This window comes from Coturnix japonica, chromosome 1, assembly GCF_001577835.2.
Source record: "Coturnix japonica isolate 7356 chromosome 1, Coturnix japonica 2.1, whole genome shotgun sequence".
In the NCBI taxonomy this organism is placed as follows: Eukaryota; Metazoa; Chordata; class Aves; order Galliformes; family Phasianidae; genus Coturnix; species Coturnix japonica.
In genome coordinates, this window is record NC_029516.1 from 118,996,149 (window position 1) to 119,011,802 (window position 15,654).

Sequence of the window (15,654 nt, forward strand, 5' to 3'; positions counted from 1 at the left end):
CCTATTCCATATTTGTATGGCCCAATTTGTGCATCATTTTTTCATAGTCTCAAAATTCCATTCACATACATAAACCCAGGCTTATGACTTCAAACACTTACATAAAAATGAGAGTTTGTGCAAAGATGCATAAATTTGAATAGCTGCTTCTATTTTTCTACTTGTAACTAAGCCCAGATTCATTTACTCATGTTAAAGAACAAGCGTTTGTCTTTTGTTATGGAAATCCAGTATTGTTTCCTAGTCCTACTACTTATTTCTGTGACCATGGAAATCTATAGAAATACAAATGACTGTGCCTGTGTCTATGGTACGTGGGGGAGTGTATGTTCAGCTGTAAGGCAGAAACTGTACTGCCTGAAGACACAAAAATACCCAGGCAGTCAGGTGGGACCTCACTGTTTCTCTTTATAATAGTTAAGACACGTTACAGAAGTGAATTACTGCTGTTGCAAAGCGTCTCTTGTCCTTCTGGTTTTCTACATGTGCTACGTTTGTGAAAGGCTTGTATCAAAACCATTTGGTTTCTGTTAGCCTTTATCCTCTCCTCAGGGTAACAATGGTTTTTTGTTAAATGGAAGCAGCAAACTCAGCATTACTCCGCGTTAAACTTGGTGGAAATCCTATACATATTGCCATGACACAAATCACATTATCCAAACACACATCTGTATGATATCAGACTCTTGTTCTCCAACAACAGGCAGACATGGACTCCTTTTCTGCTTACCGAATGAGGTTAAATTTGGCAATTTGTGCCACTTGTTCCACAAGAACCATAGTAAGTGCATCACGGCATAGATCAAACTCGGCTGGAGCTGCAGTGCCAAAATCCGAAACAATGACAATGTGCCGTTCTTGAATCACTCCAAATATCAGCCGGCTTTCACTGGTTAACCATTCCATTCGTTGCTGATACAGCTCAATAGCTCCCATTAGACGTTCCACAAAATGAAGAATCGGCTCTTTTTTGGCTGTCAGCTTTATTTAAATAAGGGAGAGAGAGGAACTGAACATTAAAACAACACAAATGAAGCCCCAAGCTTAGCACAGCTGCAGTAACTGGTTTGCAAGTGCCAGATACGCCAGCCAAGGTAGCAGTGAAAACAACCCATTTTTCTCCCGCTATTTCAGAAGCAAATACTTGACAAACGTATCTAAGCCGTAACAGAAAAGACGCTGCATTTCGTCCTAATTGCCTTTCATAATCTTTTTATACAAGCATGGGACACTGCCAGTGGGTTGTCTGCCTTGTCTGTCTCAAGACCGGAGCAATTAGAGTGAGCTGAACAGGAGCGAGGATGGAGAAAGGGCTGCAGAACAGATGGATGAACAAACAGGAACACAGACACTTTGTACCTTCTTAGATCAGAATTTCGACTGGCTCTTAAAACGCTGCACAGCCATACAAGGGAGTGAACAGTTTGCTGTTGGGGCACTTCAACCTCCACCTTGTCTTTAGCATTTGAAAGGAAATGTAAAAGGCTTCCTATTTGTGCTATTATTTCACTAACAATGCCCAACATCACAGCTTAACTATTTAAGGGAAGGGGCTTAGGCAAATGCAGTCGGCAACTCAAACTTCTCATGTCATAATAGTAAATTAAGAAAAACGTTGATTCAGCACAAAAACCAGGAGACCCTCCTTATGTACTTATCTATGAATGTTGGCTGTGCAAAAAGACCTGTAGGCTTAAAAACTCACCGCAGAATCCAGTAAAAATATATCCCCAATATCTCTGATCCATTTAAGTTAATTTCCCTACCACCTTCTGCCTTCAGCTGCCTTTCCAGGACTAATTCAAAACCTTGGGGCTACAAATGTTTGTAAACAAGAATATTTCTCAGAGAGAAATCACTCTGCAAACTCGTTCCTCTACTATGTGTTTTTCACTGCTCTTTATTGTTAGCTAGGGCTCTGTAAAATGCCTCCCAGACATACAGCAGGCTGTCTGCAGAGGAATGGAGGCCTGGGAAAGAGCGCTCAGAAGGTCCAGTTTCCTATCACTGCCAGACTCACAAAGCAGCTTACTGCACTGCACCGATCAAATTCCATCTTAAAATAAAGCACTTTTCTTGCCCTACCCTTTTGCTTCTAATTGGCCAGTCCAGATTCCCATTTCTCTGAGGGGTTGGAAAACTTCTGGCCATCCAGTCTACGTTTATTCATGGCAGTTCACATCCGTTTATTCTTGGACTAGCATGACTTTGAGCATAGAAAATAGTAGCTCTTCACTGTGCCTGCAATCTGCCTTTCTGGAAGCGTCTAAGTGCTTTAAGTCTACCATTTTTCAGTCTTCTTAGGCCTTAACTAAATACATCAGCATCAACCAAGACCTCTTACAGGACCAGCACTCCCTTGCCAACCATCCTACAAGTCTTCCAGGTACCTACTCCAATTGGAATTGCTTCTTACCCTGTGGTAACTGCACATAATATCATGCACCATATTCTAAATGAGGTCTCACCAGATGTTGTATAATGGCACAGGCACTTTAAGACTACCACAGATGTCTTTTCCCCTGCTCCATATACGTCCTATGATTAAAAGACGTTATGTAGATATTTCATATGGGATTAATGTAATAAAAAATGAGGGATGAAGGATCCTTGAAATAGTTCTTTTCCCATTTTTACACCTGGTGCCTCAGAAAAGATTCAAGCTACCAGGAGCTTTAATGACAAGCTATTTGTTTTTGTAAAATCCTTTATGAATTAACTCTCTCCCCTTCTAGCTCACATGAGTATCTCTTCAGTCCGATCCATCCTCTCAACAATGGGACAGCCAGCAGCTGTTACTAAGACATTCCGTAGAACATGAGGCCGGGCAGAGATCCAGCTAGCTCTCTATAGACCGGGCAGAGCCTTTTGTGACCCACTGGCACTGAGCAAAGCAGCATTTTGCATTGGCAATGGCAGTACATTATGTTGTCTAATTTCAGCATCCCCGTTTGTTTTATTGACTACAAGTACTTTAAAAAAAACACCAAAACCTCAGCTGAGCATCTTCTTTTTAAGTGCTCTTTCTTTCAAAACAGAGTAAATGTTGCTTAGAAACAGCAGCCCTCTTATATGGAAAGATTTACTGCAGTGCTGCACCAAGACAAGAGTGTGAGACTCCACAAGGAAAAACACAAAAAGATATCTAGCTTCTCTACTGCTATCACTAATATTTCAGAAAACAGGGGAAAAAAATAGATCAAAAGATGAAGTTGTCACACAACAAATGTATGTATTTAGTGTCACAGGGAGACATAATAGTCATATCATCCTGCTTACAGAGATAAGAAGTTCTAAGAGCACAGGGAAGCTACCACAAGTCAGTTCCACTTACATTATACACGCTGCCATCGTGTGCTCTTGTGTATTGAGGAAATAGACCATCTGCATACCGAGAAGCCACAGGTTTCCCCAAAGTGGTCACATAATCTACAGTAAAGGTTACAAAAGAACAAGTTATTAATCATCAGGATTACTTTCACAATGTTCTGTTCTTCTAAGGCACATGCAGTCCAAAGGAGAGTAATTCTTGCTCTTGTTGTCGTGTACTTCGCTTAATATCTTTCTACGAAAGTGTAAAATCAGAATTGAGGGAAATCTTTTTAAAGGAATGAGGATTCTTTAGATATGTCAGGCTTTGAATGAGAAGGATCTTCTCCCATAGCAAAGTACATGTGTCCTTCAGGTCTTCTTCAGATCGGCATGCATAGTATTCATTTCTGAGGCACATGCATCCATATTGATCTCTGGACATTTCAGAAATTTAAGAGAAATTCAAGTGACATCAAATTAGGATTTTTTTCTGCCTATGTTTATGTTGGGGTGCTGAGGGCATCCACAGTCCTGGGTTACACTGAACAGCCTTGCCTGAGGCTTCTACCCACCCACAGAGTGCTCAGGCCTAGGCACCCAGTCTTTGCTTGTTTGGCAAGATGTGCCTGCTTCATGTCCTGGTGGTGCAGGACTCCTGATTGGATCTCTCAGCTCTGTACTACAGCCTTGTCTCCAGGCTTGTCTCTGGCTCCATCTCCTGTTCCTGGCTGCACTCCCTAGCTGGACCCTAGAGCTTGTTTGTCACCTCACCTCACCTGGGAGTGTCATTGGATGCTGTTACCAGCACCCTGCTCTGCCTGCTGTGCTCATACACTGCAGGACTTCATCCTGTCTGGACTGTGGTTGCTTCTGCCTCCTGGTTCACTTTCTCCTCCTAAAGCTGCCCTGCTCTTGCCTCTGCCTATCAGTTTAGTGAGAAGTGTGGGGAAAAGCACACTGAACTATTTACGGGCAAAAAAAAAATCCATGTGGCTTTACTAAAAGAAAGGTTTAGGCAATTAAACTTCTGTATTATCCACTTACCTCACAACAGGACTTGCAAATATTTGCTCATCAAACAAAATACAAAAACAGGGACAGATAATGCTGTTCTCTTACACAACTAAATGGGTGCAGAAGTGGGTGCAACTAAGGAAAAGGCCGCACTCTGCTCTTTCAGTAGCTAGAAATCTTCTGCAGTAGTTCCACTCATAGGAAAACGTGGGGGGTGGGAAATATTTAACGTCAGAAAGCAGCTATTCTGTACAGCATGCTGCCCTGCTAAGTTAGTACGTTCTGCTCCTAAAATTACACTGAAACAGCATTAACCCCGCGTAGCAGCTTCTTCTTCATATACAGCACACAGGATTCCAGGATCTGCACGGCTGGTTTTTGAATGTCCCATGGCCACGAGCCAGCTGAAATCTTAAATTATGCAGCCTAGAACAATTGCAATACATTACAACTCCTACTTCTCAGGCAGTAAGCTCTTCAAAGAAAAGAATATTTTACCATGCCTTGCAAAGCACTATTATGGCAGTGATTAATAATTATTAGCAAACTCTTCCCCTCCAGCTGTCAGATAGCTGCAAAGGAACATTTTTCTATAGCCTGATTTTGCACAGAAAGCGGCCTGTATTCTAATCAAATTGAACTGCTTTCTTGAAGCTGGTTTCCTGGAAATAATATTCCTGAACAAGTTGGCGAGCCTGGATGATTAGTAGATTTCAGATTATGGCACTGCGTATATTACATCTGCCATCTAAAAATGGGCAGTCTCGTGGGGTATTATATATGCAGGCAAAAGACTAAGAGCCTCAGCATTGCACATTCTTTCCCAGCTATAGCTAAACTTACGGAGGACTTGAACTGGAGCCTGAAGTAAAGAAAGCAACTACACAGATCAGTAAGAAAAGCCATTTGGGTACTGAGTCCTCAGATCAAAAGGAGATGGGGTTCCACAGTTCTCCAAACTGTCAACACCAGAAACAAGGGATACAGCTTCCCTTTCTGCCACTGTTGTAAGATAAGAGACAATATGACACAGTGGACACAAGGGTTCAAAATGAGCAATACACTCCAGAAAAAATTATTTTAATTGCTTGTTTGATTTGTCTAATACCTTTCCTGTGCTGGAATCCGATTTGTGACAAAATCTGAGACAAAGTCAATTTGTTTCTCTTGAGCCCGTGAAGCTGAAGCCAATCAGAAGACGAAATGAGGGGCTGTACATCCATGTCCCACTGACTGTCTGTCAGACTCCTTTTCTTCTCTCCTGATTTCTTTTTGTGGTCCTCATGGAAACTTAAATTCTCATGGTCTTGTCTGTACTTTGAATCAAAGGCATCTGTTGTAAAGAGAAATGAAGGGATAACACATTTAAAACAAAAAAGATTCGTTTCAGTTCTTTGCTTTCTTTACCATATAGCACAGTACTCTCTATGCATACAGCTCAGTTCTTGTTTTCCTTTGTTATACTGGGCAACAGTCTTAATCTGGAAGGCAGCTCTCAGTTCTACACATACACTTACTGCCCCTCTGTATGTGTTCACCTTCAATTCATTAAAGAAAATGTCTCTCGTGCTGAAATCCAAGCCCAAACAAAGCTAAGTCCAGTTTGCCAATTGGCATTTCTTCCAGCTCCTATGACATCTCTCCTAAATCTTGGGAATGAGAGTTTGTAGGAGGCATCCAAAGAGTGTCAGAGAATCACAACATACACACTAGAAGCATTATACAATAAACAAGGATCCCTTAACAATATGTTCAACATCTATCATAAGCAATAGTGCTGCTAGCAGCAGATCCTGATTTGAGAAGCTGGTGAAACTCCCTCATCTCACATCATTTATCACAATTGCAAACAATGGCACTAGCAGCATCTGCTCCAGGCTGCGATGGATCATGTGCACACACAGGATTCCTTGGACATGAAAGTCCATTTTTAAATGAAGTTCTGCAGAACAATGAATGTATCTCAGCACTGATTTACAGATGGCTGGGATATCTCCGCTTGAAAATGGGAGCAGAGGCAGATCAGTGCCTAGAGTGGCTGAGGCAAAAATGGAAGTGACAACAGTAATTCTCTTGCTCCTCAGCACAGAGGCTCTAGGAGGACTTTGGTATTTCCTGTTCATTCCCAAAATACTCTGCTCAATTAAAATACCCTTGCTGTATCTAAGTTTATTTTCTGTGGACATTTGATGTTTCTGGCCATTTTCCCCAGCAAAAACATTATCTGGAATATCCAAGCCCTCCACTTCCCATTTACCATAAGCCAGATGAAATGTAAATATACTGTGCAGATCAAATGGCTCCAAAACATAAAGAAGGGTGCTTCTTAATGACTAAAAATAACCCTCAGTCTGGTAAGGAATACCATGGAGAACTCACCACTGAAATCAGATACTCCAACAACTGACCTGGTTACAAAGGTTTATTAGACAGATTTGTTCCTCAGTTAATCACACGTAGAGGAAATGAAAACATATTCTCAGAAATCATCCTTCAGTGAGAGCCTTCTGTATGGGATATGCTGGCACCAGCTCCTTCCCAGTCAGCAGCGCTACCAGCAGGGTGCTGGGTTGGCATGCCGACAGAGGCTGCTGGCATCTTACCAGCCCTCCTCCTCCTCTCAGTACAGAAGCAGTAACGACAGATGTTAACTCTAAGGAGACACAGGTGAAGGTTTGCAGCTGCTCAGGCTTTGTATATAGTCAAGCACTGTTTATACTCATTTGAGCAGTTGTTCCCAGTTTCCTCCTCAGAAAAAAAGGCCAGCACAGCACCCTATAAAGAGCATGGGTGAGACCAGCACAGCTTCAGAATGCTAGCAACACAGCTAGCAACATGCACACCACAGTTCAGCAAAGAAAACTCTACATCACCCAGGAAAACACACAATGTGTGTAAATGTAGTCCTGAAACACTTACAGTCACTCCAGGCAAGTGTCTTAAACAAGTTGCCAGTCATGATGGATCTGTCGACTGATAGCTCCTCTTTGCTTTCTTCTTAAGAACCTGAGGAATTGTTATTAAATAAGAAATAATAATCTAAAATATTGTCCTTAACAGGTCAGTATGATCTGGAACCAGCTGCACACAAGCCCAGGCAATAATAAACTCCATGCTTATACTCTGAAACGGGAATGTGGGTATTGGTCATATGGTTTCTCTTCCTTCCCTTTAAGTTAGCATTAATTGTAAATTGTATTATATTCTATTATTGCTTTGTATGATACCTTGCTTTTTCTAAAATCCCATTTCTGAGTAATCCTGGCACTATCTCAGATGCAGTTTTGTGAAGAGATTCATAACTTTGCCTGTAAGACCACAAGATGATTCACAAAGGAAAAGAATTATGCCTGTGTACCTGTCCATGTATGTGGTATAAGGCCTGACTGTGACTGAAAGACAACATATGAATAGAAAATAAAATGCCAGAGGAAGCAAGGTAGCAAATATTTGCTGCATGTGCTGCTTTCAGACATAGCATTTTGGTTCTTGTTTTAATAAAATGAAAGGATCGGGGACTTTTATGAAGCACCAATAGGCCAGCTGCTAGCTACTGTCATGCAGGCCAAAATGGGATAAAATGATAACAGGGCTGCATAACCTCCTTCCTCTTTATTTTTATTTTTATTTTTATTTTTATTTTTATTTTTATTTTTATTTTATTTATATATATATATATTTTTTATTTTGTAGAAGTGAACATGCTATTTGAACATGCTATTTATTCCTCTTGTAGATATATTTATTTCCATCATGTGGGTTAAAATACCCATACAGAAATATATAAACCATTCCAGACTTTCTCCTCCTCATATGTAAGGACATTAACAGTAAGAAAGGTAGGGAGGAAGTTAAAAAGCCAGGAGTTACAGTGCATCCTAACACCCGAGCATTCAGAGATGCCTGCTAGCATAAGAACACCTGGGTGGCTAGAACTTGGCATTCCACCACTAAAAAGGAACATTTGCCATAGAGGAGCTGAGGCAGACGGTGCCAGCAGCGAGACTCATGGCGTTCCTTATGCAGTGCAGAAGTGGCACTGCTGCATCCTGATGGTAACTGCTGACACACAGTTCAGGTGGAGAGCAGATCCCAGACACAGTCTCATTTTGCATATGCCCAGAGGTGTGGTAACAGATTTTCCTATGCTTTGGATGCCCGGCGCTGCTTCCTGACCACTTTAACCACCACCTGTGTGTGAAGTGCTGGCACTGCATGAAAAAAAGCACTGGAAAGGCCATGGAGCGGCCTCAGTGGAAAATAGCAAATCTACCTCAGCTCTGGGAAAAGTGTGCAAGTTCAGAAATGACGACAACCAGGAAAACCACCAACCCAGATTCTCAACCAAAGCACACTATGTTCAAAAGGTGAGCATGAGTTCATCCAAGCATAACACACACCCATCATGCGCTGCAAACTTGTCACAGAAGTGGCTGTGCATGCTGAGCCCATACAATCATAGATCCACAGACTGGTGTTGGTTGGAAGGGACCTCAGAGCCCACCCAGCCCCAACCCCTGCTGTGGGCAGGGCTGCCCCCCACCAGCTCAGGCTGCCCAGGGCCCCATCCAACCTGGCCTTGAGCCCCTCCAGGGATGGGGCACCACAGCCCCCATGGCCCGGCCCTCACCTGCTTCTGGCAGTGCCATGGCGGCCGCTGTCTCCTCCCTGTTGTTGACCTGGAGACGGCCCGGTTGCTACGGCCCGGCCTCCCCGCCCCCTTGGATCCTGCATGTCGGGTATTGTGCCTGTTTCTGGTCCGTTTCCCCGCGGAGAAACCTCACTGAGGTTTCTGGTACTGCAAGACTTCAAGCCCCACACCTTGAGTATGTGGTGTTTTATTATTAGCCTTTGTTAATGTATTTATTTCTCTTGCCCCTCTGTTAAGGATACAGACTACAAGAACCGTGTGGATGTGTGCCTTAATTTCAGCTGAGATGGTGTCTGGTGTGGTGCAATGTTTTGGTTCTAGGAGAAAAACAACGTTGATAACACAACGATGTTGATAGTTGCTGCTGGGCAGTGTTGTACAGAGCCAAGGCCATTCTTAGCAAAGGGCCCAGCGAGCTGGGAGGGGACAGCTATACACACAAAGACATAGCCATAACTATTACCCTTCTCCCTATCTTAGTAAATAATTTTATCTCAACCCACGAGTTGCTTTTCTTTTTTCTTTTTTCTTTTTTTTTTTTTTTAATTTTTATTTTCCTTCCAGTTCTCACCCCCATCCCACTGGGAAGTGGGGGAGTAAGCGAATGACTGTGTGCTCCTTAGCCACTTGCAGGGTGAAACGACACTGTGGCACATGAGGACCATGGGTTAGTGAGCAATACTGATGATAGGTGAATGGTTTACTAAATGATCTTAGAGATCTTTTCCAACCTTAATGATTCTGTGATTCTAAAACCAGCTGTGTGTCCTTTGTTCCAGTCAGCAGCACAGCAGATGTAGCATGCTGCTGGAGAAGCCTGGCTGAAAATCATTCCAATGGAGTGCAAAAAAAAAATAAAATAATAATGCATACTATAAACCCAAACTCAATATTAAAGAGCTCCTGCTCCTGTCAGAAAGCCAAAAGCACAGAACAGGTTTGTTTAGGCAGTGCTTGGACTACAAATGTTTTCATTTGTCAGCATAATTTCCATCCAAGCAACAAACAATACAGATCTGCACAAGTTCTCCTTTATTTAACATTATTTATGCAAACATAAAGCAATAAAAGATGGGTTACTTTGTAGGATCGACTAATCATTCTTACCTACCTACCCGTGTTCAGATGGAAACCCCAACCCAAGCACATGGCCCAGTTACTCCACACGTGTCCCACTGTTGGCTGCAGCTTTGTGAGACGGCGTCATAAACAGAGATAGGACAGAGAAGTGCCTTATAAGGCCAATGGCTCAGCTACCAGCACCTCTTTCTGGCTGGAAGCTGAGTTCCAGCTTCTCCTGCAGTTGGAAGCAAAGGTTTGAGGACGAGCCAGGACTCGACGAATGGTTCTTGATTGCACAACTATTCCCCCGAGGTATAGAAAAGACATTTATTTCTCAGCCAGGAAACAGTTTCCCATTAGGTCATTAAAAATAGTAGGTACTGAGTGTTCTCAGGGTGCTCTCAGACACTGTAGTAGCACGAGCTGCTTTACAGACCTGGATGTTAAGGAGGGTGCTTTGAAAGTTTCTCTTGAAAGTTAAAGTGTGATGGGTTTATAAGTAGGTGCCCCCAAATTAATCAAATACATATCCTGATTTGTTTCCATTTCTTCCAGCAGTGGAAGTTCTTTTATCACACACCTAATATGATTGGTTAGGTAGCTTTTTTTTGCATTATACAGAATAAGCCTATCTATCTTCATGCCTAAATGTCTGTAAAGGTATTAATCATGGATTAAAAGAAAAGCGATTATGTGTGCTGTGACTGCCTATGTAGAGTCTGCCAAAAACCTTCACTCTGGGCTTGGCTGCCCTGAGCACATGTTGCAAGAAAACATTCCTTACAACAACTGGAGCTACAGCACTTCTGAGCTGACACAGAGCCTGACACAGCCCAGGGCAAAGGCTGGCAAGTGACTTGGAGCTCCTGCCAGTTTCCTGATCACCTGCTGTTGTTTTGTAGGCAGTGATCTTCCCAGGACAGATGACAAGATGCTTCCAGCACATCAGATACACGTAGCTCTCTGTTGGTGTGGAAGCCCCGCCTGATCGCTGCTCACCGTTCAGCTCATGCTGGAGAGAGGAATGAGTTCTCCAGATGCTGCCACGGGGTGAGGTAAGGCTGGATAATAGAGGAGGCAGGGATCCAAGTGACTGCGGAGCAGGACCTCACCCCTTGTACTGAGGCTATAAAAAGAGCCGTGGAGCTGTGCTGTCATCTGACCTTTAGGCTGAATGATGCAGCGATACAGACGGTGGAAAGCATGCTGTTGTTATGTCATTCACGAGTGACCGCATCATGAAGCAAAGTACTGGGATTGCATTGGCAAGCATAACGTCGTCCTGGAATTGCACTGGCAAGCATAATGTTGTCCTGACTTGAGAATATTTCACCTATCAATAAAAGAGTTTCATCATTTTCTTTTCCCATGGCTGAAAATAGGCAATGTCAGCATTTCCTCTGTGTTCCTGCTTACAGCATGAAACTGTTTGCTTAGTTTTTACAATGCCTTTTTTCCAACCAAAATCTAAAGATGATCCATTCTCTGTTTTCCGGCTTCAACATTTTCCCTTCTTCTTTTAGAAAATTAGAACAACATCTCATACATATGTGCAGGTGTTCCTTATGCATGCAGAGTATTACATATGCAGCACCTAGTGTAGTTGGTATTGTATGAATAGAGTCTCCCGTGCTGGGTTAGTCAGATTGCTCATGGCAGTGGCCAGGGTACTACTAGGAATGATGCTCCACCAGGAAGCTCGGGGCTGTCCCACATCCTGCCCTGCAGTGTCACACTTCCTGTTGACTCCCTCTCGAGGATGAAGGAATCAGTTGCAAGGGATAAGGAAGACAACAAAAGCTGGGTTCATGCTGTCCTGGCTGTATGTATCTTCCAGTGACTGGCTACAGAAAGTGCATACATAAAAATTCAGTCTATCAGCATAAGTAGAATGTAACGATTAGCAAGCCGAAGGCATGCTGTATTTTAAATACCACTTTAAGGTGTATGGGTGTAAGTTGTTCTCACCCTTCAGGCACCTCCTTGAGAAAAAGCAGTAGGGGATATGGTTGAGAAGTGGCATGAAATTAAAAAATAGGGACTATTTGCTGAGAAAGGAGGATGGGAAATGGCAACAGGAGTAAACTAAAACTTCAGGGGGCAAAGCCAGAGGCAGAAGAAGGGCTCAGGGGCATGTGGCTGATGTGCAATGTCAGGGAGAAGGGAGAATTCAAGCAGCAGAAGTGATATCTTTGTTAAGGACAGTGCACAACGGATCAATGAGAAATAAAAAGCAAGCAAGCAAGCAAACAAACAAATAAACACAACTAAATATAGCAGTGCTCCATGACCTTTCAAGTTTCAAGCCCTGCACATCTGGGTTTGCCACTCTCTGCTACCTACAGAGTGTTTGTGTCTTCTGGAACAGAGGATGAAAGATATGAAAGCTGCTGACTCCTCATTGCTGCAGGGTGATCTTGCCTTAGTTGTACTGCCTGCATTTCTTCCCAAGTGGCTGCTTGCACAAGCACAGAAGTATGCTGGCAGGCACAGTGCCCATCCTGGTAAGGCTGTACTGGAAGGAGGACCATGGGTGTAAGCTGCATGGAAGTGCTTCCTGCCTTCCTCAACAGACAAAGAGGGACTGGGTCAATTTGCATCCGAGGGGAAATTTTCAGTGGAGGAGTTGAAATAAAAGCAAAGAAGACATTTGTTAATACCTACTTTGGGTTCAGATGCCCCTTTTCCACCATTTTACACATTTTGCAATGCTGAACATAGAGAGGCATTTGGGACATTGTTCACATGCACTTAGGGACAGAAGTTTAAGCTGAAGTGATTTGAATTGAGTCCCAGAAGAGCTCAAAAATCTGACATTGTGCAGAAATGTTCAAAAGCTGGCAAATAAATGAGCAAACTGAGTATACTAGGATAAGCCCAAGTTAAAAGTTAGTGATGTAGTAGGCAGATAGCAAATGAATTGTTTCCTCCAGTAAGGGAAGGTTTGGCTCTTCTGAAGCTCTAAGGAGAAAAAGCAGCAGTCACAAAGTGGTTAATGGAAACTGATTCAGCACAGGGCACTCGTAAAGAACTGTGTAAATGAGGTGAATGCCACCAAAAAACTGAGGTCTATGCAGGCAGTATAATGTGAAAGCTCTGGGAGCTCTGATGTGCAACAAAGCCACAGGATACCTCAGAATCCCTGGGATTCCAGCCAGCTTGGAGGCAATTTTTTGATAGGATCTCAAGACTGAATCCAGCTCAAAGGACATCCATTTATAATGAAAACAGACGGGTTGTATTTATGAATACCCCAAGCCATACGACATTCATTGCAATCTAGCTGTGTCCCGACCCTGCCATTCATGCTCAGATCACACCATCAACACACACACAAGGAATGATGTTACTGCATTTTATTTTTTAAGTGCACACTGGTGTTACGTATATTTCTGTCACATTGTCTGCCTTCTGTAATGTGCATTCCCTAAAAATCCCTGCTACCATGACCAAACCTATGAAAAATGGGAATGCTGAGAATGCCAGAAAACAAATGAACAAACAAAAGCCACCGAATGTTAAAAGCAAATACTCTATTTCAAAGTTGCCCATCTTGCAGAGCAGATAACAATGAACCAGGCATGTTAAGACTTGCAATCAAGCCTAGACTTGAGGTATTCTACTCTTAGACCACTGCCAAAAGTACAGCCCAGGCAGTGTAAGGAGGCACCAGCCCCCAAAGCTACTGCAGCTGCAGGTGGGGGCAAGCAGGAAGTGGCTATGGATGAAAGGAAGCACAGTTCTGCAAGGTGCGTAGCATCAAGGAGCAGCAAATTCAGCACTACAGACCTATAAATGAAGCTGCTCCCAGGTTGGACAGGCTGGGAATTTTAGTATGATCACAGAATCGTTTGTGTTGGGAGGAACCCCTAAAGGTTGTCTAGTCCAACTCCCCTGCAAAAAACAGGGATACCTACAGCTACATCAGGTTGCTTAGAAGATCACGTTCTGGACAGCAGTAAAAGCAGCTTTATCCAGTTTAGATAAAGTCAATCAGAACTCATCTGGTCCTCAACCAGTAAACAGACAGCGAACAGCTTGAAAAAATATTTAAGCTAAATTACTTGCTTTCATCTAGGCCATAATGTCATGGCATTATCAAAAAGTCTTAACTGGAAGTGAAGCTTGCAGGAGTCATGCTGCTGGGCATTGGGCCCCTCTCTGCAGGATGTGATTAGCCTCAGGTGACTCCATCATCGATGAAACAGGATTAGTCACAGCTCCTCACCTGATCCCATGCAAAGTCAGCAGGGAGAGTGAGGCAGCCACTTCTCCAGACCTGTGTGTGCTCTACCTACCTAGACAGTGTGCACCCTTAACAGGCAGGAAACGTGGGCAGTTCTGCAGATTTGAAATGGTTGTGAATAAATGACTGGCATGTCAGGCTACCAACATTTATTCCGAGTTGCTTTCTGACCAGGCCTGTCTTTTGTGCAGTAGATTAATTTCTCTACATAAATTAATGATAGGAGGTATTTGGACAAATACATGTATCATAGATGATAACTCTTTACCCAGGAAAATGTATGTTGGACATTTATTTCACATATTAAAAAATATCTGATTTATGTATGTCTGGTATATATGGGGCTGTGTTGGGTTGGATATCAGGAGAAGGTTCTTCACCAGAGGCTGGCCAGGCTCTGGTACAGGCTCATTAGGGATGTGGTCACAGAACTGAGTTTGCTGGAGTTCAAGAAGCATCTGGACAGTACTCTCACACATATGGTCTGATTTTTGGGCAGCCCTGTGTGGAGTCAGGAGTTGGACTCAATGATCCTTATGGGTCCCTTTCAAATCACTATATTCTATGATTCTACAATAATCTGTAGAATGTAAGACTGTATGTAAGGGTTGGCTTTCTCTTTGTTGGCAGACACACAGCCCCTTCAGATCACATGGGTCACATCAGATTCTTCAGGAGACATTAAAACTATTAATGTTATATTTTAGAACATACGGAGTTGTAACAATAGATTTGGTGTTGGTAAAATCCAATGTGCCGTTTTGATAAAACAAGAAAATAAATATGTTAAGAGCTTGAGACAGTTTTTTCACCTCTTTGCATATTTATCTGTGCTTCATTTTTGAAGGAAGTGTTGCTTAGAGTATTTTTAGGCAGGACCTCGTGTCTAAATCAAATCAGTTCTCTCCTCCTATAGCACTTTCAAAACTGTTGCTACCACTGAGCTCATTCAGAAGAGGTCAGAGGCTTCAGTGCATTGTAATTATTTTTCCAGTCTGAGCACAATTAGAATAACCCTCAATTACTCTTCACAACATATCATATACTGCCTACTCCTGTACGTATTAAAGTTTTGAAATAATTCAAAGATAACAGCTTCCATGAAGTACCTGCTGACATGCTGATCTTAAGCTGCCTCTGCTGGCAGGACATCTGTGTCTCTCAGAGCCAGCCAGCACAGCCGGGATGCTGTTGGGGTGATGGATAACGTGGGCTGTGCCCCTCCTCAGATTGCCACATGGGGTTTGACCTGTCGTGACAAGGACGTGCATCACTCTGCAATGACCACCAATGGGACATTGCTGTCCTATGAGTGAGGGTTCTCAGCACACACAGATGAGGAAGGAGCTTTACACCCCCCTTGTAAGGG

General features: G+C 43.0%; 1 protein-coding gene and 1 long non-coding RNA gene across 11 annotated transcripts in view; one reads left to right on the forward strand and one right to left on the reverse strand.

Annotated features, from left to right (window-relative positions):
- VWA3B (von Willebrand factor A domain containing 3B) overlaps positions 1–9,167 on the reverse strand; it is a 58,663-nt gene extending 49,496 nt beyond the window's left edge. For 9 of the 10 annotated variants that reach the window (XM_015850973.2, XM_032441595.1, XM_015850969.2 and 6 more), the window contains exons 1-5: positions 8,957–9,166; positions 7,246–7,332; positions 5,435–5,659; positions 3,335–3,429; positions 731–981 (exon numbers count right to left, since the gene is read on the reverse strand). In XM_015850973.2, the coding sequence (XP_015706459.1) occupies positions 731–981; positions 3,335–3,429; positions 5,435–5,659; positions 7,246–7,285 (611 nt within the window). In that variant the 5' untranslated portion in view covers positions 7,286–7,332; positions 8,957–9,166. Of the gene's footprint in view, positions 1–730; positions 982–3,334; positions 3,430–5,434; positions 5,660–7,245; positions 7,333–8,956 lie in introns of all 10 variants that reach the window. The other variant, XM_032441591.1, reaches the window with a different exon arrangement.
- On the forward strand, positions 9,061–11,399 carry LOC107307493. The gene is made up of 2 exons (XR_001552422.2): positions 9,061–9,152; positions 10,942–11,399. It is a non-coding gene; the product is annotated as an uncharacterized LOC107307493 (long non-coding RNA).
- The last annotated feature ends 4,255 nt before the right edge of the window (positions 11,400–15,654 follow it).